The sequence below is a fragment of the Salmo salar genome, chromosome ssa27 (genome assembly GCF_905237065.1).
Source record: "Salmo salar chromosome ssa27, Ssal_v3.1, whole genome shotgun sequence".
Taxonomy (NCBI): Eukaryota; Metazoa; Chordata; class Actinopteri; order Salmoniformes; family Salmonidae; genus Salmo; species Salmo salar.
The window spans coordinates 43,711,082-43,739,018 of record NC_059468.1 but is presented as its reverse complement, the minus strand read 5'-3'; the positions used below and the strand labels follow the sequence as shown (position 1 = coordinate 43,739,018).

At 44.0% G+C, this 27,937-nt stretch overlaps 1 protein-coding gene across 7 annotated transcripts; it reads right to left on the bottom strand.

The window, feature by feature from the left end:
• Nucleotides 1-25: 25 nt before the first annotated feature.
• LOC106589153 (transmembrane protein 64) lies at nt 26-27,788 on the bottom strand. 7 transcript variants are annotated; one of them, XR_006762347.1, is made up of 4 exons: nt 26,177-27,788; nt 10,758-10,913; nt 251-8,103; nt 26-214 (listed from the first exon to the last, which is right to left on the bottom strand). XR_006762347.1 is itself a non-coding variant. In XM_014178854.2 (4 exons), the coding sequence occupies exons 2-4, from the start codon at nt 26,894-26,896 to the stop codon at nt 7,915-7,917; spliced, it is 1,065 nt and encodes a 354-aa protein (XP_014034329.1). In that variant the 5' UTR covers nt 26,897-27,013; nt 27,195-27,788; the 3' UTR covers nt 26-7,914. The 7 variants fall into 7 exon arrangements, 2 of the variants coding, with proteins under 2 accessions (XP_014034329.1, XP_014034328.1); XR_006762346.1 differs by having other exon boundaries at nt 26-502; nt 539-8,103; XR_006762348.1 differs by having other exon boundaries at nt 26-2,128; nt 2,172-8,103.
• Nucleotides 27,789-27,937: the final 149 nt, after the last annotated feature.

The window sequence follows — 27,937 nt, the reverse complement described above, 5'->3', positions numbered from 1 at the left end:
TTAAAAGTAAAAATAAATAAAAAACTTGTTGCCAGTTATTTTTATTTATTTAATAAATAACACTGAACAAGCATGGTGGGGTGATAAATATCAATTCATACACTGATGTTATCTGGATGACGAAAGAGAGTACGTTTGTAATGCGCTTGATAACGGTGGGACGAGTATTTCATCATCCCTGGTCTGAAGCTAGTCTAGTACCTTGTTCCATAACCTGGTCTGAAGCAAGTCTAGTACCTTGTTCCGTAACCTGGTCTGAAGCAAGTCTAGTACCTTGTTCCGTAACCTGGTCTGAAGCTAGTCTAGTACCTTGTTCCATAACCTGGTCTGAAGCTAGTCTAGTACCTTGTTCCATAACCTGGTCTGAAGCTAGTCTAGTACCTTGTTCCATAACCTGGTCTGAAGCTAGTCTAGTACCTTGTTCCATAACCTGGTCTGAAGCTAGTCTAGTACCTTGTTCCATAACCTGGTCTGAAGCTAGTCTAGTACCTTGTTCCATAACCTGGTCTGAAGCTAGTCTAGTACCTTGTTCCATAACCTGGTCTCAGATCATTTCCTATTATTCTATACGTAAATCCGAGACACTCCATTTGATATGATACGTTATGTTTCGTATGTATTAATTTGTGAAAGTCCGTCACCCATTTTATAGGTTACGAATTTGCCAAAATGTACAATATGTTACAAATTTGTAAAACGTATGATATGTTACGAATTCTAGTTAGATGGCAAACAGTTCGTTTTGGAGTTACGTTAAAGGGAAAGGGTTAGCTAACATGTCAAGATTAGGGGAAGGGCTAGCTAACATGTCAAGATTAGGGGAAGGGCTAGCTAACATGTTAAGATTAGGGGGAGGGCTAGCTAACATGTTAAGATTAGGGGAAGGGCTAGCTAACATGTTAAGATTAGGGGAAGGGCTAGCTAACATGTTAAGATTAGGGGGAGGGCTAGCTAACATGTTAAGATTAGGGGGAGGGCTAGCTAACATGTTAAGATTAAGGGAAGGGCTAGCTAACATGTTAAGATTAGGGGAAGGGCTAGCTAACATGTTAAGTAGTTGCAAAGTCGCAACGGTTAGAAGACATTGGCTTTATACGCCCACACGTCCACCTCAACCATCCTATTTTAATTTTTACCTTCAGTAACCATGTCTCATGTAACCAAACGTAACGTAACCTATCATACTAATTAGTATCGCGGATTTGCTTTTACTATGTTACGTCAGGTCTATGAGACCAGGCTGTGTTCCAATGGGCAGTTAAATCAAGAAACCAAGTTTCTCTTTAGGTACAGATCTAGGAACAGCTTCCCCTCCCCCCAATCCTAACCTTAACCATTAGCTGGCAAAAATGTATAAACCGACCCAGTATCTGAATACCCAAGTTCGTGGTATCCAAATTGGTAGTTACAGTCTTGTCCCATCGCTGCAACTCCAGTAAGGACTCTTCTTGACACAATGCCCGCTTAACCCAGCCGCACCAACGTGTCAGAGGAAAAAAACGTACACCTGGCGACTGTATCAGTGTGCACTGCGCCCGGCCCGGGACTGGGACAAGGAAATCTCGGCCTGCCAAACCCTCTCCTAACCTGGACGTCGTTGGGCCAATTGTGCGCCGCCTCATGGGTCTCCCAGTCACGGCCGGCTATGACACAGCCTGGGATCGAACCCGGGTCTGTAATGACGCCTTAGACCACTCGGGAGGCCCCCCGCAAATTGATTTTAACAAGCAATTGGTCCCCCCCCAAAAAAATGCATCCCTCTGTTGAATTTCAAAATCCCGATGTGGCCCTCAAGCCAAAAAGTTTGCCTACCTCTGATCTAGAGGCTACTTCACCAGACTCCAGTTAGCTCACAGAGTAGGGCTTTGTTAGCCTGGACACAGATTAGTTTGTATATCCAACTCTTATGGTCATTGTCATGTCAAACACCATTTAGGAGTTGGCTAAACAGTAGAAACAGATCTGGGGCCAGGCTAAGACTTGGTAGGTCTATGGAAGACTTCCTGTACAAATCCATGGTTGCATAACATGTGTCTACGTTAAGTAGAGCCAACAGATGAACAGAAACTAAAGATTTCGATGTCGGTAAAACCCGCTTCATGATTGCATAACATATGTCTACGTTAACCTCGTCCCCAGGCTCAGTGGCTAGAGACGACACCTCTACTAACCTCGTCCCCAGGCTCAGTGGCTAGAGACGACACCTCTACTAACCTCGTCCCCAGGCTCAGTGGCTAGAGACGACACCTCTACTAACCTCGTCCCCAGGCTCAGTGGCTAGAGACGACACCTCTACTAACCTCGTCCCCAGGCTCAGTGGCTAGAGACGACACCTCTACTAACCTCGTCCCCAGGCTCAGTGGCTAGAGACGACACCTCTACTAACCTCGTCCCCAGGCTCAGTGGCTAGAGACGACACCTCTACTAACCTCGTCCCCAGGCTCAGTGGCTAGAGACGACACCTCTACTAACCTCGTCCCCAGGCTCAGTGGCTAGAGACGACACCTCTACTAACCTCGTCCCCAGGCTCAGTGGCTAGAGACGACACCTCTACTAACCTCGTCCCCAGGCTCAGTGGCTAGAGACGACACCTCTACTAACCTCGTCCCCAGGCTCAGTGGCTAGAGACGACACCTCTACTAACCTCGTCCCCAGGCTCAGTGGCTAGAGACGACACCTCTACTAACCTCGTCCCCAGGCTCAGTGGCTAGAGACGACACCTCTACTAACCTCGTCCCCAGGCTCAGTGGCTAGAGACGACACCTCTACTAACCTCGTCCCCAGGCTCAGTGGTTAGAGACGACACCTCTACTAACCTCGTCCCCAGGCTCAGTGGCTAGAGACGACACCTCTACTAACCTCGTCCCCAGGCTCAGTGGCTAGAGACGACACCTCTACTAACCTCGTCCCCAGGCTCAGTGGCTAGAGACAACACTTTTTCCAACTGCCCCGTTTGTTTGTCTAAATAAAAGCAGTTTAAATGCTGTGCTGGTGGACAGAGTAGAATTAATGAAGCGTCGGTCCGTCTATGATGACGTGTTAGGCAGCTTTACGTGTCAGACAGCAGGAAGTACAAGGCAGGTTGTTCGCCTGGATCCCAGATCTGCTTGTGCGGTCTTGTCAATCTCTAATGTAGCCTGGGTACCAGTCTGTTTGTGCCACCGTGCCACTCCTCGTCTTGGCTTGAACGACAGCATGAAGTAGGTAAAAGCACAAACAGATCTGGAGCCAGGCTAAATCCAACGGAGTTGGAAAAGCAACGCAGGGAATGTTGTATGATTCTGCCCGTTAATATCAATATAGTCCCGTCATCACATTTCTGCACACTTTTTCAAAAACATTATTGCTAAATTCAGGAAGGAGGAGGCCCCATTCTCAGAAATAGTGAAGACTTAAATTCTGGTATACACATTATTAGAATAAAAAAAAAAATATTCAACAGCTTTTTGAGAGAGACAACAAACTGACAAGACAGCATGGAATGTGTTGGTGTATACCTCTATGCTGCTTCCAAAACCAGAGAAGAAGAATGAGAAAAGATGGAACAGAGAGACTGTTGTCAGATCGGTTTGTGGTGGAGCCAAGCCAACACCTTATAGTGTCATTTTGGCAGGACAACAGAAACCGGTCTGGGACCAGGCTATGGGGAAGAGAGAATTCAGGCTTGGGAACAAAACGAAGACCAAACCAGACGAGATGATGTTTGGTAGAAACCAGTATCCTCTACTAGACCTTTACCATCAAAGCAGCAGCATCACCACAATAAGAATATTCAAGTCCATAGAATAAAATGCGCACATAAGGATGCTCACATTCATCGTTTTGCGTACATGTCATGTTTCATTTGTCCGTATTAAGAAACACCATTTTATATACTAGTTGTTTAAACCAGCTGGAATCTGGAGCTCTAGATTCATGTACACTATATTTACGTAAGTATGCGGACACCCCTTAAAAAAAATAAAGATGGATTCGGCTATTTCAGCCACACCCATTGCGGACAGGTGTACAAAATCCAGCACACCGCCATGCAATCTCCAAAGACAAACATTGGCAGTAGAATGGCCTTATTGAAGAGCTCAGTTACTTTCAACGTGGCACCGTCACAGGATGCCACCTTTCCAACAAGTCAGTTCATCAAATTTCTGCCCTGCTACAGCTTCCCCGGTCAACTATAAGTGCTGTTACTGTGAAGTGGAAACGTCTAGGAGCAACAACGGCTCAGCCGCGAAGTGGTAGGCCACACAAGCTCACAGAAGAGGACCGCCGAGTACTGAAGTGCGTAAAAATAGTCTGTCATCGGTTGCAACACTCACTACCGAGTTCCAAACTGCCTCTGGAAGCAACTGCAGCACAATAACTGTTCGTCGGTAGTTTCATGAAATGGGTTTCCATGGCCGAGCAGACGCACACAAGCCTAAGATCACCATGCGCCGTGCCAAGCGTCGGTTGAAGTGGTGTAAAGCTCGCAGGCCATTGGACTCTGGAGCAGTAGAAGCGCTTTCTTAAGAGTGATGTCTCATGTTTCACCATTTGTCAGTCCGACGGACGAATCAAGGGTTTGGTGGATGCAAGGAGAACGTTTACGTACAAAAACTACAGCTTTACCATGTCATTGGTTGTATAGGGGTATTGTACTGGAGACAAGACTAGCTAGCCTAGCTAGCCTACAGTACATGATCAAAATAATCCCACAGCCTAAACTATCATAGACCGCAAAAAAAAAGTGAATAGATCATAGAACTGAAGTTACAACAAACCTGCTCAAAACAAATAAATTAGTTGTAGGATTTTCTGAAGCAGGCTAGAGAGACTTAAACAGCTATCCTTTTTACTCACAGTAGAAAACAGTTTTCTTTATTTGGGAGAAGTGTACAGCCAAACAGATCTGGAGCCTGGCTAATCTACAGCTATCCTCACAATAGAACATTGTTTTCTACAGTAAAATCAGAATGGTTAAGCTAGCTAGCCTACAGTAAAATCAGAATGGTTAAGCTAGCTAGCCTACAGTAAAATCAGAATGGTTAAGCTAGCTAGCCTACAGTAAAATCAGAATGGTTAAGCTAGCTAGCCTACAGTAAAATCAGAATGGTTAAGCTAGCTAGCCTACAGTAAAATCAGAATGGTTAAGCTAGCTAGCCTACAGTAAAATCAGAATGGTTAAGCTAGCTAGCCTACAGTAAAATCAGAATGGTTAAGCTAGCTAGCCTACAGTAAAATCAGAATGGTTAAGCTAGCTAGCCTAAACTAGCTAGCCTACAGTAAATCAGAATGGTTAAACTAGCTAGCCTACAGTAAATCAGAATGGTTAAACTAGCTAGCCTACAGTAAATCAGAATGGTTAAACTAGCTAGCCTACAGTAAACATTACAACATCTCCTGCTGAGCTGAGGACGTCTCTCTCCTTTCCATCTGTTCCTGTCAGAACTGCAGAGCTGCTAAAAGTATCAACTGACAGACAGAACAGGCCAAAGCCGACCTGCCCTCATTGGCCAGCCAGGCCAATGCCGACCTGCTCCCATTGGCCAGCCAGGCCAAAGCCGACCTGCTCCCATTGGCCAGCCAGGCCAAAGCCGACCTGCTCCCATTGGCCAGCCAGGCCAAAGCCGACCTGCTCCCATTGGCCAGCCAGGCCAAAGCCGACCTGCTCCCATTGGCCAGCCAGGCCAAAGCCGACCTTTTTTCCGTTTGGTGCCTAATGAACTCCAGTACTCCTAGCTTGGTAACACCAACAGACAGCTTTGTCTTCCTCTATTCTAAGCAATAAGGCACAATTAAACAGAATTCAACTACAGACTGATAAACCTATCCAAATAATGCCCTTTACTATTTTGCAAATGAACATGAAAAAAATTCAAAAAATAATAATAACAAATGAATTAATCCCCCCCAAAATGGTTGGTAACTAAAAACAGCTATAATATGCATGGGAGGTTTGGATGGAACATGGAAACGGAACACAACAAATTCCTTCTACTTTACACAGGCATATTATTAGCATGTTGTACATCTGACAGGCAAACAGGGATTACGTGCCAAATGGCATCCTATTCTATTACCTATATTAGCGCACTACTTTTGACCAGGAACCATAGGGCTCTACAGTAGTGCATATGGAATAGGGGGGCATTTGTGACCAGCCAGGTTGTGCCTCTGTTGTAGTGACCCTCTCAGCTATGGTCATTAAGCCATACGTCATCGTTAAGCCATACGTCATCCTTAAGCCATACGTCATCCTTAAGCTATATGTCATACGTCATCCTTAGGCCATACGTCATCCTTAGGCCATACGTCATCCTTAGGCCATACGTCATCCTTAGGCCATACGTCATCCTTAGGCCATACGTCATCCTTAGGCCATACGTCATCCTTAGGCCATACGTCATCCTTAGGCCATACGTCATCCTTAGGCCATACGTCATCCTTAGGCCTATACGTCATCCTTAGGCCTATACGTCATCCTTAGGCCATACGTCATCCTTAGGCCATACGTCATCATTAAGCCATACGTCATCCTTAGGCCATACGTCATCCTTAGGCCATACGTCATCCTTAAGCCATACGTCATCCTTAAGCCATACGTCATCATTAAGTCATCCTTAAGCCATACGTCATCCTTAAGCCATACGTCATCATTAAGCTATATGTCATACGTCATCATTAAGCTATATGTCATACGTCATCATTAAGCCATACATCATCATTAAGCTATATGTCATACGTCATCATTAAGCCATATGTCATCCTTAGGCCATACGTCATCATTAAGCCATACGTCATCATTAAGCCATACGTCATCCTTAGGCCATACGTCATCCTTAGGCCATACGTCATCATTAAGCCATACGTCATCATTAAGCCATATGTCATCCTTAGGCCATACGTCATCATTAAGCCATACGTCATCATTAAGCCATACGTCATCATTAAGCCATACGTCATCATTAAGCCATACGTCATCCTTAGGCCATACGTCATCATTAAGCCATACGTCATCATTAAGCCATACGTCATCATTAAGCCATACGTCATCATTAAGCCATACGTCATCATTAAGCCATACGTCATCATTAAGCCTCTACCGCAGTAACAGAGCAGGAACAATAAGTTGGCGTACTGCTTCTTATGGTGAGAGAGAGAAAAAAACAAACAAAAAAACTATAGAAAAAAGGCCTCGTAGTGTATGCTAAACCATTTCTTCCTTTTGACATCATTAGAAATGAGGTCAACATTTTCGCAAAGCACCCTGGTCCCACACTGTAGAAGAGAAGCCCTTAGCCCCTGGTCCCACACTGTAGAAGAGAAGCCCCTGGTCCCACACTGTAGAAGAGAAGCCCTTAGCCCCTGGTCCCACACTGTAGAAGAGAAGCCCCTGGTCCCTGGTCCCACACTGTAGAAGAGAAGCCCTTAGCCGCTGGTCCCACACTGTAGAAGAGAAGCCCTTAGCCCCTGGTCCCACACTGTAGAAGAGAAGCCCCTGGTCCCACACTGTAGAAGAGAAGCCCCTGGTCCCACACTGTAGAAGAGAAGCCGCTGGTCCCACACTGTAGAAGAGAAGCCCTTAGCCCCTGGTTCCACACTGTAGAAGAGAAGCCCCTGGTTCCACACTGTAGAAGAGAAGCCCCTGGTTCCACACTGTAGAAGACAAGCCCTTGGTCTCATTGAGATCTGAATGGTGAGCTGTGCTGCATAGAGTGTTCAGGTTGTAGCTAAGTCTGTGATGACAAGACCAGTGTACCTGACTACTAAACACCTGGCAGCCCTCAGCTGCAGCTACAAGCCCCACAGATCCACACAATCAGTGTCGCTATTTGGTAGGTCCTCCTCGTCGTGGAAGATATCAGATCTGCTCTACTGGCCAATCGGTGTTCAGTTTGATCCCATTCGCTCGTGTCAAATCAGGGTTTTGAGACGTCAGACCACGTTGATGATCCCGCCCCCGGCCGACGCCCTCTTGCTGCAGTAGGTGAAGCCGCTGTGATTGGTGGAAGTGCCGTTCATGTGCGAAGTCCTCAGCTCCATCTGACAGGCAGCGATGGCCGCATTCAGCTCCACCTGGGCCCGATGGACCACGTAGAACATCAGGCCTATACTGATGATGATCTGAGAGAGAGAGAGGGAACAGAACCGTGTTTTAGAACCAAGGAATTAATACCACGTAGAACATCAGACCTATACTGGATGATGATCTGAGAGAGAGAGGGGAACAGAACCGTGTTTTAGAACCAAGGAATTAATACCACGTAGAACATCAGACCTATACTGGATGATGATCTGAGAGAGAGAGAGGGAACAGAACCGTGTTTTAGAACCAAGGAATTAATACCACGTAGAACATCAGACCTATACTGGATGATGATCTGAGAGAGAGAGAGAGGGGAACAGAACCGTGTTTTAGAACCATACTGTTTAGAACCACAGTGTCCGGGACCACAGTGTCTAGATGGGACGTTAAACGGGTGTTCTGACTCTCTGTGGTCACTAAAGATCCCATGACACTTATCGTAAGAGTAGGGGTGTTAACCCTGGTGTCCTGGCTAAATTCCCAGTCTGTCCCTCATACGGTCACGGTCACCTAATCATCCCCAGCTTCCAAATTGACCCATTCATCCCCCCCTCCTCTCCCCTGTAACTATTCCCCAGGTCGTTGCTGTAAATGAGATTGTGTTCTCTGTCAATTTGCCTAGTAAAATAAATAAATATTTTTTTTTTTTAAAGGACCATAGTGGCTAGAACCATACAGTTTTAGGACCATACTGGATGAGGCAGACTAACTCTCAGAACATCCAGACTGATGGTTTCATTTCTTCATCCATCCAACATGTACTGTGTCTGCTTGCTGCCTTGGGGTTTATGTGCTGAGGAACATGGTGTGCTTCATGGAATGAAAAAAAATATATACAAATAAAAAATAAAAATATATATACACATACAACAGGTGTGTCTGACCTGAAGAACCAAGGACTGGCATTCTACATAAAGACTGTCATTCTACATAAAGACTGTCATTCCACATAAAGACTGTCATTCTACATAAAGACTGTCATTCCACATAAAGACTGTCATTCTACATAAAGACTGGCATTCTACATAAAGACTGTCATTCCACAAAAAGACTGTCATTCTACATAAAGACTGTCATTCCACAAAAAGACTGTCATTCTACATAAAGACTGGCATTCTACATAAAGACTGTCATTCTACATAAAGACTGTCATTCCACATAAAGACTGTCATTCTACATAAAGACTGTCATTCCACATAAAGACTGTCATTCCACATAAAGACTGTCATTCTACATAAAGACTGTCATTCTACATAAAGACTGTCATTCCACATAAAGACTGGCATTCTACATAAAGACTGTCATTCTACATAAAAGACTGTCATTCTACATAAAAGACTGTCATTCTACATAAAAGACTGGCATTCTACATAAAGACTGTCATTCCACATAAAGACTGTCATTCTACATAAAGACTGGCATTCTACATAAAGACTGGCATTCTACATAAAGACTGTCATTCCACATAAAGACTGTCATTCCACATAAAGACTGTCATTCTACATAAAGACTGTCATTCTACATAAAGACTGTCATTCCACATAAAGACTGTCATTCTACATAAAGACTGTCATTCCACATAAAGACTGTCATTCCACATAAAGACTGTCATTCTACATAAAGACTGTCATTCCACATAAAGACTGTCATTCTACATAAAGACTGTCATTCCACATAAAGACTGTCATTCTACATAAAGACTGTCATTCCACATAAAGACTGTCATTCCACATAAAGACTGTCATTCCACATAAAGACTGTCATTCCACATAAAGACTGTCATTCCACATAAAGACTGTCATTCTACATAAAAAGCCCAGGTTTGAAGGAGCATAAACTAGAAAAAAGAAAAACAACTTCTCGGGACAGTTTTCAGGACACAGATTCAGCCCGGTCGAGAACAAAGAGGCACTTTCAATTGAGAATATCTAGTGAGTACACAGTCCAGGACGAGGTTTAACAGGCCCCTAGGGACAGACCCCTGCTGCTGGTTCACCTGTAGACAAGGTATCCAACTCTCTGTTCTGACTCACCTGTAGACAAGGTATCCAACTCTCTGTTCTGACTCACCTGTAGACAAGGTATCCAACTCTCTGTTCTGACTCACCTGTAGACTGAAGACAAGGTATCCGCTGACTCTCTGTTCTGACTCACCTGTAGACAAGGTATCCGCTGACTCTCTGTTCTGACTCACCTGTAGACTGTAGACAAGGTATCCAACTCTCTGTTCTGACTCACCTGTAGACAAGGTATCCAACTCTCTGTTCTGACTCACCTGTAGACTGAAGACAAGGTATCCGCTGACTCTCTGTTCTGACTCACCTGTAGACAAGGTATCCAACTCTCTGTTCTGACTCACCTGTAGACAAGGTATCCAACTCTCTGTTCTGACTCACCTGTAGACTGAAGACAAGGTATCCGCTGACTCTCTGTTCTGACTCACCTGTAGACTGAAGACAAGGTATCCAACTCTCTGTTCTGACTCACCTGTAGACAAGGTATCCGCTGATGCTCTGTTCTGACTCACCTGTAGACAAGGTATCCAACTCTCTGTTCTGACTCACCTGTAGACTGTAGACAAGGTATCCAACTCTCTGTTCTGACTCACCTGTAGACTGTAGACAAGGTATCCAACTCTCTGTTCTGACTCACCTGTAGACAAGGTATCCGCTGACTCTCTGTTCTGACTCACCTGTAGACTGAAGACAAGGTATCCGCTGACGCTCTGTTCTGCGATGACGTCCTCCATGGTGCGCAGCGTGGTGCCCAGGTAGGAGTTTAGGAGCTGAGTGGGCAGCAGGCCGACTGACGACGCCACCAGGTAGTTTGGCAACGACACGTCTGTGATCTGAAAGGAAGAGTGTTTCAAAGTTAGTCTTGTCCCAGCCAGAACGGCCTATAGGGACGGCCTATGTAGCGCGAGCCAGCTTCATATCTAAGTACACCACTTGGACAAGACGCTAGTCTGTAGAGGAAACAATCAATCTCATATTAAAAGGTGAAAAAAATACAGTGAAGACATGACGTTTTCCTGTGTTTTCGACCTTTATTTCCGAGATTGATCGTTTCTCCTACAGACTAGTGAATAGCTATAACCTCTAAGTGGTGTCACGTTTCTCTAAACTGATCTATAAAAAATAAAAAATAGAGTATTGAAGCTTACAGTTGCACCTCTCTTGTTTCTTCTCACTAGATTACTCAATAGAATGATGTTTCAGTCCCCTTGGCCTAGAACGTCCCAGGACTGATGAAATGAGCCTCCAGATATGACCTTGGTAGACAGACAAGACTGCAGGTATTATGCCTACTGTTCCGTAGCCTAGCAGATATTGGTGGGGAGGGATAGGGCTGTGGCGGTCACAAGATTTAGTCAGCTGGTGATTGTCAAGCAAATAACTGGGTCGGTCTTCACGGTATTTGACTGTTAATGAACATAAAACACATTTAGCATCTCCTGGCTTCAAACACACAGCCTACAAGCCACTGATGCAGACCTTTGGAACATCTACATTTTAAAAAGTCTAATAAATCCATGTAATATAGCCTACACCCTCACAATAAATCCATTATTTATTTTGGACAGGTCTAATGAAACATGATATGAAGAAAATGTAGTCTATTTCAGAAGAACAGAATAGCATACTCTGAATTGTCCTTACAGTGAGGGAAAAAAGTATTTGATCCCCTGCTGAATTTGTACGTTTGCCCACTGACAAAGAAATGATCAGTCTATAATTGTAATGGTAGGTTTATTTGAACAGTGAGAGACAGAATAACAACAACAAAAAATCCAGAAAAACACATGTCAAAAATGTTATAAATTGATTTGCATTTTAATGAGGGAAATACGTATTTGACCCCCTCTCAATCAGAAATATTTCTGGCTCCCAGGTGTCTTTTATACAGGTAACGAGCTGAGATTAGGAGCACTAACCGCAGCTTGTTACCTGTATAAAAGACACCTGTCCACAGAAGCAATCAATCAGATTCCAAACTCTCCACCATGGCCAAGACCAAAGAGCTCTCCAAGGATGTCAGGGACAAGATTGTAGACCTACACAAGGCTGGAATGGGCTACAAGACCATCGCCAAGCAGCTTGGTGAGAAGGTGACAACATTTGGTGCGATTATTTGCAAATGGAAGAAACACAAAAGAACTGTCAATCTCCCTCGGCCTGGGGCTCCATGCAAGATCTCACCTCGTGGAGTTGCAATGATCATGAGAACGGTGAGGAATCAGCCCAGAACTACACGGGAGGATCTTGTCAATGATCTCAAGGCAGCTGGGACCATAGTCACCAAGAAAACAATTGGTAACACACTACACCGTGAAGGACTGAAATCCTGCAGCGCCCCCCTGCTCAAGAAAGCACATATACATGCCCGTCTGAAGTTTGCCAATGAATATCTGAACGATTCAGAGGACAACTGGTGAAAGTGTTGTGGTCAGATGAGACCAAAATGGAGCTCTTTGACATCAACTCAACTCGCTGTGTTTGGAGGAGGAGGGATGCTGCCTATGACCCCAAGAACACCATCTCCACTGTCAAACATGGAGGTGGAAACATGTTTTGGGGGTGTTTTTCTGCTAAGGGGACAGGACAACTTCACCGCATCAAAGGGACGATAGACGGGGCCATGTACCGTCAAATCTTGGGTGAGAACCTCCTTCCCTCAGCCAGGGCATTGAAAATGGGTCGTGGATGGGTATTCCAGCATGACAATGACCCAAAACACACGGCCAAGGCAACAAAGGAGTGGCTCAAGAAGAAGCACATTAAGGTCCTGGAGTGTCCTAGCCAGTCTCCAGACCTTAATCCCATAGAAAATCTGTGGAGGGAGCTGAAGGTTTGAGTTGCCAAACGTCAGCCTCAACCTTAATGACTTGGAGAAGATCTGCAAAGAGGAGTGGGACAAAATCCCTCACGAGATGTGTGAAAACCTGGTGGCCAACTACAAGAAACATCTGACCTCTGTGATTGCCAACAAGGGTTTTGCCACCAAGTACTAAGTCATGTTTTGCAGAGGGGTCAAATACTTATTTCCCTCATTAAAATGCAAATCATTTTATAAAATTTTTGACATGCGTTTTTCAGGATTTTTGTTGTTGTTATTCTGTCTCTCACTGTTCAAATAAACCTACCATTAAAATTATAGACTGATAATTTCTTTGTAAGTGGGCAAACGTACAAAACCAGCAGCGGATCAAATACTTTTCCCCCCCACTGTATGTTAGGTCCTGATGTGGCTATGCCAAATGGCTGTGGGCTACACTGGTTCATTTAGCAGACAAGATTGGCTTAGAATTCCATGCCATTATTTTATAGAATGAAAGATACAATTGAACAAACGTTGGGCTATATGTTGATGTTTAATACATTGTAAGGCTGCATGATGCGACTAATGGTGATTTTTTTTAAAAGTTGCTTGAAAAGGTATGAGCTCTGCTTTGTTTTTTTCCGCAGGCTGTACACACTTCATCAGTCTCTCATTCACAATTTGACAAGCACTTGATACGGCGGCATCCCCTTTGTGTTGGCGTAACGCACCCTAAAAAAAAACATATCCATGCCTTTTGCGGCCAGTGGCCGTTGTGGCCTTCTCCCTGAGCTCCATCACATGATCGGGTCTTTCTCACAGGCTACAAGTGAAGACAAACACATCCAATTCCAAGGTGCATATCGAAGATATTGGAACAACTGTCCATATTTACTTTTCATCAGCCAACAAGATGAGTAGGCCTAACGAACAGCAAAAACACTAGCCTATGTCAATCTACTACCCTCCCATAGTACAAAAGTTGACCTATTCTGTGCGAGAAATAAATATTCCAAAACATAGGTCTGGGACAGTTGTAGGATGCGATAGATCCCAAATTAATACAACCACTAGCATAAAAAAATGTGGCTGACACAACCAATCAGAAAGTTTAGCTTCAAATGTGCACATGGTAGCAGGGTATAAGGGTGAATGTTCCATTAGTGGGAAAACACCATTATCAAAAGTGACCACAAAAGCAATTATGCACGTAATGCTTTTATTATAAAAGGTGCATTTTTATGATGAAAATGATTTTCCCCAAACTTGAAACTCACACGCTGCTTATGTATGGCAGTTAGGCACTGACGGAGATCGCAGCAGATGTCGCCGATGGAGATCGCAGCATCGCGACTAGCTCTTAGACCATTGGATATTAGAGCGGCGGTAACTCACCAGAACTACCAGCATTACGACCAGGAATACGACTTCCCTGGAGCAGATCCTTTGTTCACTCTCCCCAGAGCAATTGAACTTATTCCAGAGGCCGACCCAAAACGTCGCCGGCGGAGGAGAGGCACGAGGCGGCCTGCTGGTTCGACTTAGGAGGCGCGCACACCACCCACCGCTTCCGAGTATATTATTCACTAATGTTCAGTCTTTGGATAAAAAAAAAAAAAAAAAGTTGATGAGCTTAGAGCAAGGATTTCTTTCCAGAGAAACAGCGGGGCTTGTAACATACTTTGTTCCACGGAAACATGGCTCTCTCGGGACACTCTGTCAGAGTCAGTAAAGCCCGCAGGATTCTCAGTACATCATGCAGACAGGGATAAATATCTCCGGGAAGCAGAAGGGCGGAGGTGTGTGTTTCATGATTAACCAAAACCTGTGGATAGATGGTGGCATTCGTTGCGAAACTGAAAGCATTTAACAATGACAAGGCGACTGGTAATATGGTAAAATCTAAAACAGTGTAGTTATTCACTCCGCAAGGCAATCAAACAAGCTAAAAACGTCAGTATAGTGATAAAGTGGAGTCACAATTCAACGGCTCAGACATGAGACATATGTGGCAGGGACTACAGACAATCACGGACTACAAAAAGGAAAACCAACCACGTCACAGAGACCGACGTCTTGCTTCCGGACAGGTTAAAGACATTCTTCGCACGCTTTGAGGATAACAAAGTGCTTCCGACGCAGCCTGCTTACCAAGGACTGTGGGCTGCTCTCCTTCGCCGTGGCCGACGTGACTAAAACAATATAAATCCACTGTTAGTTTGTGTTTCTTACATCTGCAAACAGCCATTTTGTATTTTCTTAGTAAATTGGGTCTTGTTAGCCGCTAAATCAGAATGGAGAAAGTTCCATTGAAATCATTTAGAATGTATGTGTTGACTCTAGGGTAATGTACAACTCAAAGCACATTTTGAAGTTTTACTATTCAAAAACACAAAATACCATCATACCGTCTAATCTTTTTAAAATACAGTGATGTGATATTTTGGCTATATCGCCCTAGTAGGCCCAATACTAATGACATATGTAGGATAGATCTTTAGTCTACTAACAGTAGTAATCTAAAGGATAGGCCTTCCTAAATCAACAATACGCTACAATCGGCTCAGTTGTAAACCAATCTATCACTTAGCGACTAATGTAAACCGGTTAAATTGTCTGGGATTGAATTAATGACTAACTACTAGTCTATATTGTTCCAACCAGCAGCAGCAGGTGTCTACTACAAGATAGCAACCCTACAGATTCCAGACAATACTAAACCTGTTCACCTCAATCTACCATTCCAATGTTTAATTGCTATATTGTAATTATTTCATCACTATGGCCTATTTATTGCCTTATCTCCCTTATCCTACCTCATTTGCACACTTTGTATATAGACTTATTTTTCTACTGTATTATTGACTGTATGTTTGTTTTACTCCATGTGTAACTCTGTGTTGTTTGTGTCGAACTGCTTTGCTTTATCTTGGCCAGGTCGCAGTTGTAAATGAGAACTTGTTCTCAACTTGCCTACCTGGTTACCTGGTATGATCCATCCCCGGTACTCTCTCTGCTAATTCTGAAAGGTATGATCCATCTCTAATACGCTCTCTGCTAATTCTGAAAGGTATGATCCATTTCCGGGAAGCTCTCTGCTAATTCTATAGGTATGATCCATTTTATGAGCACAACAAACACAGTGAATGTGAAAATGGATTCAAAAAAGGGAACTCCCTCTGCTTTATGATTTGCTGAATGTGCAATCCTAAAAGGAGGGCTATGATTGGATAATGACCTATAATGTCAATTTCTATGTATAAAAATATGTCATATCATTAAAAGCACCAGAGAGCCCACAGTGGGAGTTGGATGTGTTTGAGGGGTCTATAAGAGTATATGTACATACATACATACATACATACATACATACATACATACATACATGAGCAATATGCCTAAAAATAATAATAATCAAGATATCATTTTTTTTTTAAATGTTGAATAAATGAACGTGAAAAGTGTATTTCACAATCTAGACACTCCATATGTTAGAGCACACTATAAGGAGAATAACAACAAAATGTAGTCTTGTCCATCATGTACGGTTCACAGATCAAAACGGAGGCATTTTTAGGTCTAAAGGTCACTCATCATGATTCTCTCTCTCTCTCAAAAAAAAAAAAAAAAAGTTAATCAAATGTAAAAGAAAAGTCAAAAACATCCTAAAGTTACTGTCGAAAATTGGCTGAAGAAATTGGAGATACCGAAAAGATTTCCCGGGCTACACTGGCATGGAATCACCCCCTTCCTTCTCAGCCTTGGAAGCTGTATTTAAATAGACCCAGAATAGAAGTGCTGATAAGGCTATGGAATCACCCCCTTCCTTCTCAGCCTTGGAAGCTGTATTTAAATAGACCCAGAATAGAAGTGCTGATAAGGCTATGGAATCACCCCCTTCCTTCTCAGCCTTGGAAGCTGTATTTAAATAGACTCAGAATAGAAGTGCTGATAAGGCTATGGAATCACCCCCTTCCTTCTCAGCCTTGGAAACTGTATTTAAATAGACCCAGAATAGAAGTGCTGATAAGGCTATGGAATCACCCCCTTCCTTCTCAGCCTTGGAAACTGTATTTAAATAGACCCAGAATAGAAGTGCTGATAAGGCTATGGAATCACCCCCTTCCTTCTCAGCCTTGGAAGCTGTATTTAAATAGACCCAGAATAGAAGTGCTGATAAGGCTATGCAATCAGTTACACCTTTTAGATTACAGTGCATAAGATTATATGGGGGGGGGGGAATCCTATATCAGCACTCCTACTCATGGGACATGATAACCTTTTGGATATGGAACGTCCAAATCCAACACCAAAGTTCCTCACAGTGTCTCTGTCCCAAATGGCATCCTATTTCCTACATAGTGCACTAGTTTATGAAAGTATGACCTGCTGCTGACTGGTTGGAAGCTACAATCCTATACGACTCACTCAGCCAGCGTCCCAAACGGTACCCTATTCCCATGTTAGTGCACTATGTAATGAATAAGGTGCCATTTGGGACGAATCCTCGGGTTACAACGAGTGGCGCAGCGGTCTAAGGCACTGCACCTCAGTGCTTGAGGTGTCACTACTTGACCCGGGTTCGATCCCAGGCTGTATCACAGTCGGCCGCGACTGGGAGACCCATGAGGCGGCTCACAATTGGCCCAGCGTCGTCCGGGTTAGAGGAGGGTTTGGCCGGCCGGGATTTCCTTGTCCCATCGCGCTCTAGCGACTCCTTGTGGCGGGCCGGGCACCTGCAAGCTGACTTACGATCGCCAGCTGGACAGCGTTTCCTCCGACACATTGGTGCGGCTGGCTTCTGGGTTAAGCGAGCATTGTGTCAAGAAGCAGCTTGGCAGGGTCGTGTTTGAGGACGCTCTCGACCTTCACCTCTCCAGAGTCCGTAGGGGAGTTGCAGCGATGGGACAAGACTGTAACTACCAATTGGATATTACAAAATTGGGGAGAAAAAGGGGTAAAAAAATATTATAATAAATTCCCTTATGTCAAGATCACTACATAACAAAAGTTGTGTGGAGATCCGAGATAAAATGCATCATCCATTAATTTGTTGAGATGAACGATCCCCACCTCATCAAGGAGCCCTGTGATCACAATGCACTCGTGAGGTATTTAAGCCCTGAACGCTGCCTAACAAGCAGCTCCGTCTCCAGGGCTGCGTGCAACCCCCAAGACAACAGGCAATCAATCGTATGCAAGGAACAACGCAGCTAACTTGGCTAGTCTTGTGAGCTAGCAAATTCGGTAGTCTTGTTAGCTAGCTAGCTCCATTCCTGACAGGCTGATCAGAACAATGTACCCATCCTAGACCTAACATCTGGTGTGCCTGAGAGAGCAATGCTTCAATGATTAGTAGGGATGGGCATTAAACATTTGTTGACTTTTTTTAACCTTTATTTAACTAGGCAAGTCAGTTAAGAACAAATTCTTATTTTCAATCACAGCCTAGAAACAGTGGGTTAACTGCCTTGTTCAGGGGGCAGAACGACAGATTTGTACCTTGTCAGCTCGGGGATTTGAACTTGCAACCTTTCGGTTACTAGTCCAATGCTCTAACCGATAGGCTACGCTGCCGCCCCAGTTTGAGTACTGGCATGATTTTTTTTTTGCACTGAACAAATAAATGCAGATTAATCTACAGTGCATTCGGAAAGTATTCAGACCCTTTCACTTTTTCCACATTTTTGTTACCTTACAGCCTCCAGTCTTATCTTACCTTATTCTAAAATGGATTACATTTTTTGTTTTCCTTGTCAATCTACACACAATACCCCATAATGACAAAGCAAAAATAGGTTTTTGGAAATGTTACTAAAAAAAAATCACGGAAATATTACATTTACATAAGTATTCAGACCCTTTACTCAGTACTTTGTTGAAGCACCTTTGGCAGCGATTACAGCCTCCAGTCTTCTTGGGTATGACGCTACAAGCTTGGCACACCTGTATTTGAGGAGATTCTCCCATTCTTCTTTGCAGATCCTCTCAATCGCTGTCAGGTTGGATGGGGAGCATCATTGCACTGCTATTTTCAGGTCTCTCCAGAGATGTTCAATTGGGTTCAAGTCCAAACTCTGCCTGGGACACTCAAGGACATTGAGACTTGTCCCAAAGCCACTCCTGAATTGTCTCATTGTCCTTTTGGAAGGTGAACCTTCGCCCCAGTCTGAGGTCTTGAGCAGGTTTTCATCAAGGATCTCTCTGTACTTTGCTTCGTTCATCTTTTCCTCGATCCTGACTAGTCTCCCAGTCCCTGAAAAACATCCCCACAGCAAGATGCTGCCACCACCAGGCTTCACCGTAGAGACCGTGCCATGTTTCATCCAGACGTGGCTCTTTGCATTCAGGCCAAAGAGTTCAATCTTGGTTTCATCAGACCAGAGAATCTTGTTTCTCATGGTCTGAGTCCTTTAGGTGCCTTTTGGCAAACTCCAAGCTGGCTGTCATTTTAGAGGAGTGACTTCCGTCTGGCCACTCTACCATAAAGGCCTGATTGGTGGAGTGCTGCAGAGATGGTTGTCCTTCTGGAAGGTTCTCCCATCTCAACAGAGGTACTCTGGAGCTCTGTCAGAGTGACCATCGGGTTCTTGGTCACCTCCCTTCTCCCCTGATAGCTCAGTTTGGCTAGGCGGCCACCTCTAGGAAGAGTCTTGTGATTCCAACTTTCTTCCATTTAAGACTGATGGAGGCCAATGCGTTCTTGGGGACCTTCAATGTTGCAGACATTTTTTGGTCACTTCCCCAGATCTGTGCCTCGACACAATCCGTACTCTGAGCTTTACGGACAATTCCTTCGACCTCACGTCTTGGTTTTTGCTCTGTCAACTTATATAGACAGGTGTGTGCCTTTCCAAATCATGTCCAATCAATTGAATTTACCACAGGTGGACTCCAATCAAGTTGTAGAAACATCTCAAGGATGATCAATGGAAACAGGAATCAACTGAGCCCAATTTCGAGTCTCATAGCAAAGGGTCTGAATACCTATGTAAATAAGCTGTCGTTTTTATACATTTGAAATAAATACTAAACCCGTTTTCGCTTTGTCATTATGGGGTAGGTTGATGATGCATGTTTTATTTTTAAATACATTTTTGAATAAGGCTGTAATGTAACAAAATTAGAAAAAAAAGTCAAGGGGTATTTTTTGGGGTGCTGTATATGCCAACAGCAACAATGCCTAATTTATCATAACCATTACAGATAAGTTCTAATTGCTAAATTTCCCCAGGTATAATCAGTCAATAATTATTATTATTATTATTATTTTAAAAGGTGCCATTTGAGAATTCCTTAATTGAAACCATAATGAGCTGTAGTGTTACCTGCTTCACTCTGACAGGGTCACTCACAGCTGTGCTTTGCAAAAGATGTGATGTGAGATTGCTGCTGCTGCTTGTTTCCCGTTTTTCACACAAAAGATAAAACATAAGAAATATCTTGCTGCGTAAGAAAGAACTTGGTTTTTCATTGTAAGCTTAATTACTTGTGTGGCTGCTAGCCAAAACTGTGGTGGAAAAAGTACTCAATTGTCATATTTTAATAAAAAGTAAAGATACCTTAATAGAAAAGGACTCAAGTAAAAGTGAAAGTCACCCAGTGAAATACTAACTTGAGTAAAAGTAAAAGTATTTGTTTTTAAATATACTTAAGTACATTTTAGCAAGTCCAGTTACTTTTGATACTTAAGTACATTTTAGCAAGTCCAGTTACTTAAGTATCAACTTCCTTATATACTATTTTCTTATTTTATTGATGATGAGATCTTTATTGACACTGAGACATCATTTACAAACAAATCATGTGTTTAGTTAGTCTGCCAGATCAGAGGCAGTGTAAGGATGACCAGGGGTGTTCTCTTGATAAGTGTGTGAATTAGACCATTTTCCTTTTGGGTGTCAGGGGAAAATGTATGGTGTAAAGAGTACATTATTTTCTTTAGGAATGTAGTGAAGTAAAAAGTTGGCGAAAACATAAATACTAAAGTAAAAGTACAGATATACCCCCAAAAACTACTTCAGTAGTATTTCTACTGAAGTACTTTACACCACTCTAGCCAAATAGCTTTGAACTCTGTTGTCATCTGATCAAAATAAAGCTATTTTCTGATGTGTAGCAGTAATGTATTTCCTGTGAAGAAACACTATAGTTGCAAAAATAATTTAAAAAAAAACACTTGACTTTCAACATAAAACGTACGTGAAAGGTAGTCTCGAGGTTTTGCTGACCTGCGTTAGAATTACTCATGATAAGCTGCAGACCATACTATTTACCAAGATAATTTTTCTACATTTTCGTAGCTGTCCATTTACCACAAACCAACCAATTCTGGCACTAGGACCTCACTCAACGAGCTATACAGAGTCATACGCAAGAAATAAAATGTACATCGAGAAGCAGCGCTCGTGGCCGGTGAATTTAATGCAGGGAAACTGATATCCGTCTTACCGAATTTTTTTACCAGCATGTCACCTGTGCAACTAGAGGTAAAAAAAAAATACAAAAGAAATCTGGACCACCTTTACTCCAAACACAGAGGTGCGTACAAAGCTCTTCCTCACCCTCCATTTGGCAAATCTGACCATAATTCTATTCTCCTGATTCCTGCTTACAAGCAAAAACTCAAAACAGGAAGTACCAGCGAATACAGAAGTGGTCTGATGAAGCGGATGCTAAGCTACAGGACTGGTTCACTAGCACAGACTGGAATATGTTCTGGGATTCCACCGATGGCATTGAAGAGTGTACCACATCAGTCACAGGCTTCATTAATAAGTGCATCGACGACATCCCCAGTGAAAATCCCAACCAGAAGCCATGGATTACAGGCAACATACACACTGAGCTAGAGCTTCCACCTTCAAGCAGCAGGACACTAATCCCTTTATGACCTCGGACAAGCCATCCAACCATCAAAACGTCAATACAGTACGAAGATCAAATCCTACTATACTGGCTCTGATGCTCGTCAGATGTGGCAGGGCTTGCAAACTATAATGGATTACAAAGGGAAACCCAGCCGAGAGCTGCCCAGTGATGTGGGCCTACCAGACGTGCTAAATACCTTCTGTTCGCTTTGAGGCAAGCAACACTGAACCATGCATGAGAGCACCAGCTGTTCAGAACAACTTGTGATCTTGCTCTCTCTCCGTAGCCGATGTGAGTAAGACCTTTAAAACAAGGCAGCTGGAGAGATGGATTACGTGGACACGTACTCAGAGCATGCGCTGATCAGCTGGCACGTGTCTTCACTAACCTTTTCAACCTCTCCCTGACTGTCTGTAATACCTACATCTTTCAAGCAGACAACCATAGTCCCTGTACCCAAGAACGCAAAGGCAACCTGTCTAAATGACTAGCGCCCCATAGCACTCACATCTGTAGCCATGAAGTGCTTTGAAAGGCTGGTCATGGCTCACATCAACACCATCATACCAGAAACCCTGGACACACTTCCAATTCACATATCGCCCCTACAGATCCACAGATGACGCAATCTCAATCCACACTGCCCTTTCCCACCTGGACCCCAACATTAAGTTTGCTGACGACACGACAACGGTTTGCTTGATTGTGGACTACAGGAAACAGAGGAGCGAGCACACCCCCATCCACATCGAAGGGGCTGTAAGGGAGAGGGTCGAAAGCTTCAAGTTCCTCTGTGTCCACATCACCAATATCAGGGTCAACACACACCAACACAGTCGTGAAGAGGGCACAACAACGCCTCATCCCCTTCAGGAGACTGAAAAGATTTGGCATGGGCCCTCAGTTCCTCAAAAAGTTTGAGAGCTGCACCATTTAGGAGCATCTTGACTGGCTGCATCACCACTTGGTATGATATCTACTTGGCATCCAACCGCAAGGCGCTACAGAGGGTAGTGCGTACGGCCCAGTATATCACTGGGGCCGATCTCCCTGCCATCCGTAGACACCTGAAACTCCACCTCTTTAAGGAATACCTGGGATAGAATTAAGTAATCCTTCTAACCCCTCCCCCCCAAAAAAGATATAGATGTACTATTGTAAAGTGGTTGTTCCACTGGATATCATAAGGTAAATGCACCAATTTGTAAGTCGCTCTGGATAAGAGCGTCTGCTAAATGATGTAAATGTAAATGTAATCCAGGACCTCTATACCAGGCGGTGTCAGAGGAAGGCCCTAAAAATTGTCGACACTCCAGCCTCCCAAGTCATAAACTGTTCTCTCTGCTACCGCACAGCAAGCCGTAGTGATGCACCATGTCTGTAACCAACAGTACCTTGACCAGCTTCTAACACCAAGCCATACGACTGCTAAATAGTGAGATAAATAGTTAACCAATAGATACCCGGACGATCTGCATTGATCCTTTTTGCTCTAATTATTTTAACTCATCACATACGCTGCTGTTACTGTCTATTATCTATCCTTTACCCCTACCTACAGTATACTGCTGTTACTGTCTATTATCTATCCTTTAGCCCTACCTACAGTATACTGCTGTTACTGTGTATTATCTATCCTTTACCCCTACCTACAGTATACTGCTGTTACTGTCTATTATCTATCCTTTACCCCTACCTACAGTATACTGCTGTTACTGTCTATTATCTATCCTTTACCCCTACCTACAGTATACTGCTGTTACTGTCTATTATCTATCCTTTACCCCTACCTACAGTATACTGCTGTTACTGTCTATTATCTGTCCTGTTGTCTAGTCACTTTATCCCTACCTAGGCTGTGTACATATCTACCTCAATTACCTCGTACCCCTGCACAGCGACTCGGTACTGGTACCGCGTGTATAGACGGGTTGGTTGTTTATCAACAAAACCGACGTGTGAGCAACTGTGGGGCAAATCAGACGGGGTTGGCTTTGACTGTTGACAACATCTAAGCTATACATTTAATCTACAATGTTTATTGAAAATAGAAAATACATTTGCACAATAAGCACGTCTCTCAAATACATTGTTACAGTTAGCTAGCTAGCACACTTAGCTAGCTGTTATAGTTAGCTAGCCGTTACAGTTTGCTAGCTAGCTAGCCGTTACAGTTTGCTAGCTAGCTAGCCGTTACACTTAGCTAGCTAGCTAGCCGTTACACTTAGCTAGCTAGCTAGCCGTTACACTTAGCTAGCTAGCTAGCCGTTACACTTAGCTAGCTAGCTAGCCGTTACACTTAGCTAGCTAGCTAGCCGTTACACTTAGCTAGCTAGCTAGCCGTTACACTTAGCTAGCTAGCCGTTACACTTAGCTAGCTAGCCGTTACACTTAGCTAGCTAGCCGTTACACTTAGCTAGCTAGCCGTTACACTTAGCTAGCTAGCCGTTACACTTAGCTAGCTAGCCGTTACACTTAGCTAGCTATCACACATCATTTATACGACGGTCAGCTAACCCATCTATATAGCCATGTTATCCGTATTTCTCTTTTCTCTCTGCATTGTTGTGAAGGCCTGTCAGGAAGCATTTCACCGTTATGTCTACACCTGTTGTCTACCAAGCAGTTGACGAATAACATTTTCATTTGAAATGCCACGTTTCTTAATTTTTTTGGCATGCTTTATTTGTACAGTCTAATTGCTAGCCTGCGTGGGTAGAAACATGCTTGTGCCATCATGCCACGCTATGATATTTACATGTTAGGCATGACTGACAAGGAGTTGACGTGATAATTACAGACAGACGTGGGACCATGCTACCTCATTGCAGATGCACAACAACCGATTCCATTCATTCAGATTACTAGGATCAGAATGAAAGGGGAGTCGTCAGAGAGGTTAATCAATAATTCAAACAGTGATTGGAGGGCAAGTGCGTCAGGTTACAGAAAAGACTGAGGTGGCAGCAATATCCTGTCCTTGGTGTGGAGAGACAGACGAGATATCCCAAAATAACACCCTAAGTAGTGCACTACTTTAGACCAGAGCCCTATGGGACTAGGGTGTCATTTGGGATCCACACCAAGTCGTTTGACTGTCAAGTGTAGGCCTAGTGTTAACACTGTCTAAAAGTGTCCTTTTGTAAAGGCAGTGGGGTATGTATTAGAGACAAGACCCAGATAAATGTATGACAATAGGTGTAACCGATGTGAAATGGCTAGTTAGTTAGCGGTGGTGCGCGCTAATAGCATTTCAATCAGTGACGTCACTCGCTCTGAGACCTGAAGTGGTTGTTCCCCTTGCGTTGCAAGGCCCGCGGCTTTTATGGCGCGATGGGTAACGATGCTTCGTGGGTGTCAGTTGTTGATGTGTGCAGAGGGTCCCTGGTTCGAGCCCAGGTTGGGGCAAAGAGAGGGATGGAACCTACACTGTTACATAGGCCCTACATATCCTGAGAACTGGAGTACAGCTTATAGGCCAATAACTTGCTGAACAAACTGGAGTACTGCTTATAGGCCAATAACTTGCTGAACAAACTGGAGTACTGCTTATAGGCCAATAACTTGCTGAACAAACTGGAGTACTGCTTATAGGCCAATAACTTGCTGAACAAACTGGAGTACTGCTTATAGGCCAATAACTTGCTGAACAAACTGGAGTACTGCTTATAGGCCAATAACTTGCTGAACAAACTGGAGTACTGCTTATAGGCCAATAACTTGCTGAACAAACTGGAGTACTGCTTATAGACCAATAACTTGCTCAAACGTAATTTTCTTATAGGTCTATATTTGCCAGAGTCAAGTTTTTACCCTCTTTCCCAGGTGGACATCCCTCCTTTTATAGATAAATACCTTGTCCTCCTAAGTGTGCAGGCTTGTGTTCCAACCCTGCTTGAACACACCTGATACTGCAAATCAGCTTCTCATCAGGACCTAGGCTACATTAGCTGAATCATTGAAATATGTTGGAGCAGGGCTGGAACATCCACCAGGCTCTCCAGGAACAAGGTCGACCACCCCTGCAGACGTCTTTATAGCGCACTATGGGAACAGGGTCCCATTGGGGATCCATACATCTTGGTCCCGTTTCTCACTTGATCTGCAGACCATGGACACCACCAGCAACTTCACAGACCACGGACACCACCAGCAACTTCACAGACCACGGACACCTTCAGCAACTTCACAGACCACGGACACCTTCAGCAACTTCACAGACCACGGACACCTTCAGCAACTTCACAGACCACGGACACCATCAGCAACTTCACAGACCACGGACACCACCAGCAAATTCACAGACCACGGACACCTTCAGCAAATTCACAGACCACGGACACCACCAGCAACTTCACAGACCACGGACACCACCAGCAAATTCACTTGCAAGAAATGAGAAAGTATTTCAACCATACTCACTGAAAACACTGCATTCTGGAGTCCAAAAGGAATGGGTGTGAGTCTCGCTAAGGCCACAACTTTGAGTCCACTCCCCCCCTCCACCACCCGTATTACAGCACTGAGCTGTTCAGAGTTCCCCACCTTGTTGACCACCCAGTCCGTCAACAGTCTCTTACACACCAGGTGAGCCAGGAAGGTACCTATGAGCACCCCCACCATGACCAGCCCCATACCCAGCACGAAGCCGTACAGGTACCCCGCAGCCACGTTCAGTACGATGTAGCCCCAGCCGAATGGGAAGGACACGATGATCAGACCAACTATGAACAGCAAGGCTCCAACCAGGCTGTCCAAGCTCTCCACCCAGAGGAGAAGGTCCTTGAGGTACTGTCGGACGAGAGCCACGGAGGAGAAGCACACAGCTGTCAGAATGCACGCCAGGAGGCTGCTCTTGAAACAACACGTAGTAATACAACACGGGTGTCTGAAATCCCCGTTGGTGGCGCCGCCACCGGTGAATGACACGCCTGTGTCAACGATGCTCTCCGGGTCTCCGTCTGACTTCCCGACGGCGCCTCCTCTCTCGTCGAAGGCGTTGCATATCAAGTTGTCGATTTGATCGCAGTCGTCCGGGGTGGATCTCTGGAGCCAGCGGTTCAGCTGGATCTGTCCTTTGACAGCGGCGTGTTTCAGGACTTTTACGAAGACCTGCAGGGATTGTGGCGCCGGGCCCCACATGATTGTCCTTTCAACGGAGTCTCGGGAAGAGATAGCCAGTCGCTCTGATGGTGGTGTTCAGGTTAACGATGAGCGTTGTAACTTGAATAAGGCTTGAACATAAATCTAAAATGACAACTGAGAAAGATAAGTAGGGTTAAAAATGTGCTGACACACAGGAGGTTATCGATGGCTTCTGTGCTGCGGACCCATCACTTTATCAGTACAGAGGACAATTGTTTACATAGACTTCAAAAAAGAAAAATGATTCCGATCTGAGTTGCCATTTATATGAATCCTTGTCCAGTGTGACAGTTACCTTGTGTGTAATTGGGAGACATGCCAGTTCAATCACTTATGATTAACGTTCACATCGCCTAGGAGTCAAACGCCAGAAATCACTCACACCAGTGAATCACTGAGTTGAAAAAGCATCGGTCGATGAAAATCTGGAAAGCCGAGGAAGGGCAACAAACAAACTGATAAGAAAGTCACGTTATTTACAAAAAAAAAAAAACGTCAGATCATGCTTACTATTCGTATAGATACCAAAACGGTTGAAAGATAAATCCGTGCAAGACTTTTTTTTTGCAACTCTTCGGTCCTATTTAGCACAACGTTGCAGCAGGGGTGCTAGTCCACTGAGAGAGACTCCACTTTACAGGCTGCTGCGTGTGCAAAGTCCTGGAAATCCAGTTCAACGCGCGATTCCAACGCGCGATTCGCCCGGAAAAAAAAAAAATATCCTTATTTTTCTCTTCCCGGAGCAAAGTGACAACCGGAGCACCGACGTCAGTCTGACAACCCAACTACGTGTTATTTCTCGCTTCTCCCACAATAGTAAGTGCTGATAGACGCTACATGCTATTGATACACCAGATACTAATCTGTTTATTTCCCAGAATGCCAAGAACCAGACTACTGTCGTTCTGGCCCAATCAGACAACGAGCCTGGGACATCGCGAACACACAGAACGTTTACATTTTTTCAATGGATGGTTATAATAAGCATAATTGTATTATTAATTTGTATTTTATTTATCTCTATTAGTTATTATTCCT